This window comes from Habropoda laboriosa, unplaced genomic scaffold (assembly GCF_001263275.1).
Source record: "Habropoda laboriosa isolate 0110345459 unplaced genomic scaffold, ASM126327v1 scaffold486, whole genome shotgun sequence".
NCBI classification, from domain to species: domain Eukaryota; kingdom Metazoa; phylum Arthropoda; class Insecta; order Hymenoptera; family Apidae; genus Habropoda; species Habropoda laboriosa.
Window position 1 is genome coordinate 997,969 of NW_017100724.1, and position 506 is coordinate 998,474.

The 506-nt window shown below is 23.5% G+C and overlaps 1 protein-coding gene across 1 annotated transcript in view; it reads left to right on the top strand.

Moving 5' to 3' along the window:
• The first annotated feature begins 262 nt into the window (after positions 1 to 262).
• The window catches only part of LOC108577046, an 832-nt gene continuing 588 nt past the window's right edge, over positions 263 to 506 (top strand). The window contains exon 1 of the mRNA XM_017940133.1: positions 263 to 394. Within this exon, the coding sequence (XP_017795622.1) occupies positions 263 to 394 (132 nt within the window). The remainder of the gene's footprint in view (positions 395 to 506) is intronic.

Here is a 506-nt window from a genome sequence, read left to right on the forward strand (position 1 = left end):
GTTAATTGGAATAACTTCAATCATTTTTAAACTCATTGCTTTCATTGGATTTATTGCAGTTATTTCTTATATACTCTATCGTGTGTATGGTAGATGCGCCTTGAAACTTCAAATTTTTTTAAGTATGAAATTGCGTACTAATTAAAATCTCATTAATTAAGAAATTTTTAATTTTGTACATGAGTTATAAAACAGACAAAAATAGTTTAATGTCTTAAACTTTATTTGCCTCTTTATTTAAATTACAGAAGATCATTGCAAAATGTTCATGAACAAATCAAAGTACAACTTATTAGAATTACAAAATATTACGAATTATAATCGTTTATTCATTCGACAGCAAAGTATCATCAGTCATAAAGAAATGTTAAATACTTTGGAATATGCAGCTGATGTAAATCAACTTCCTATTAAAAATAACTCTATAATATAAGTTGTAGTAAAAAATGTTATATACAAAATCTTACATAGAACACATTTTTAAACATTTTTAATACAATTTTTGA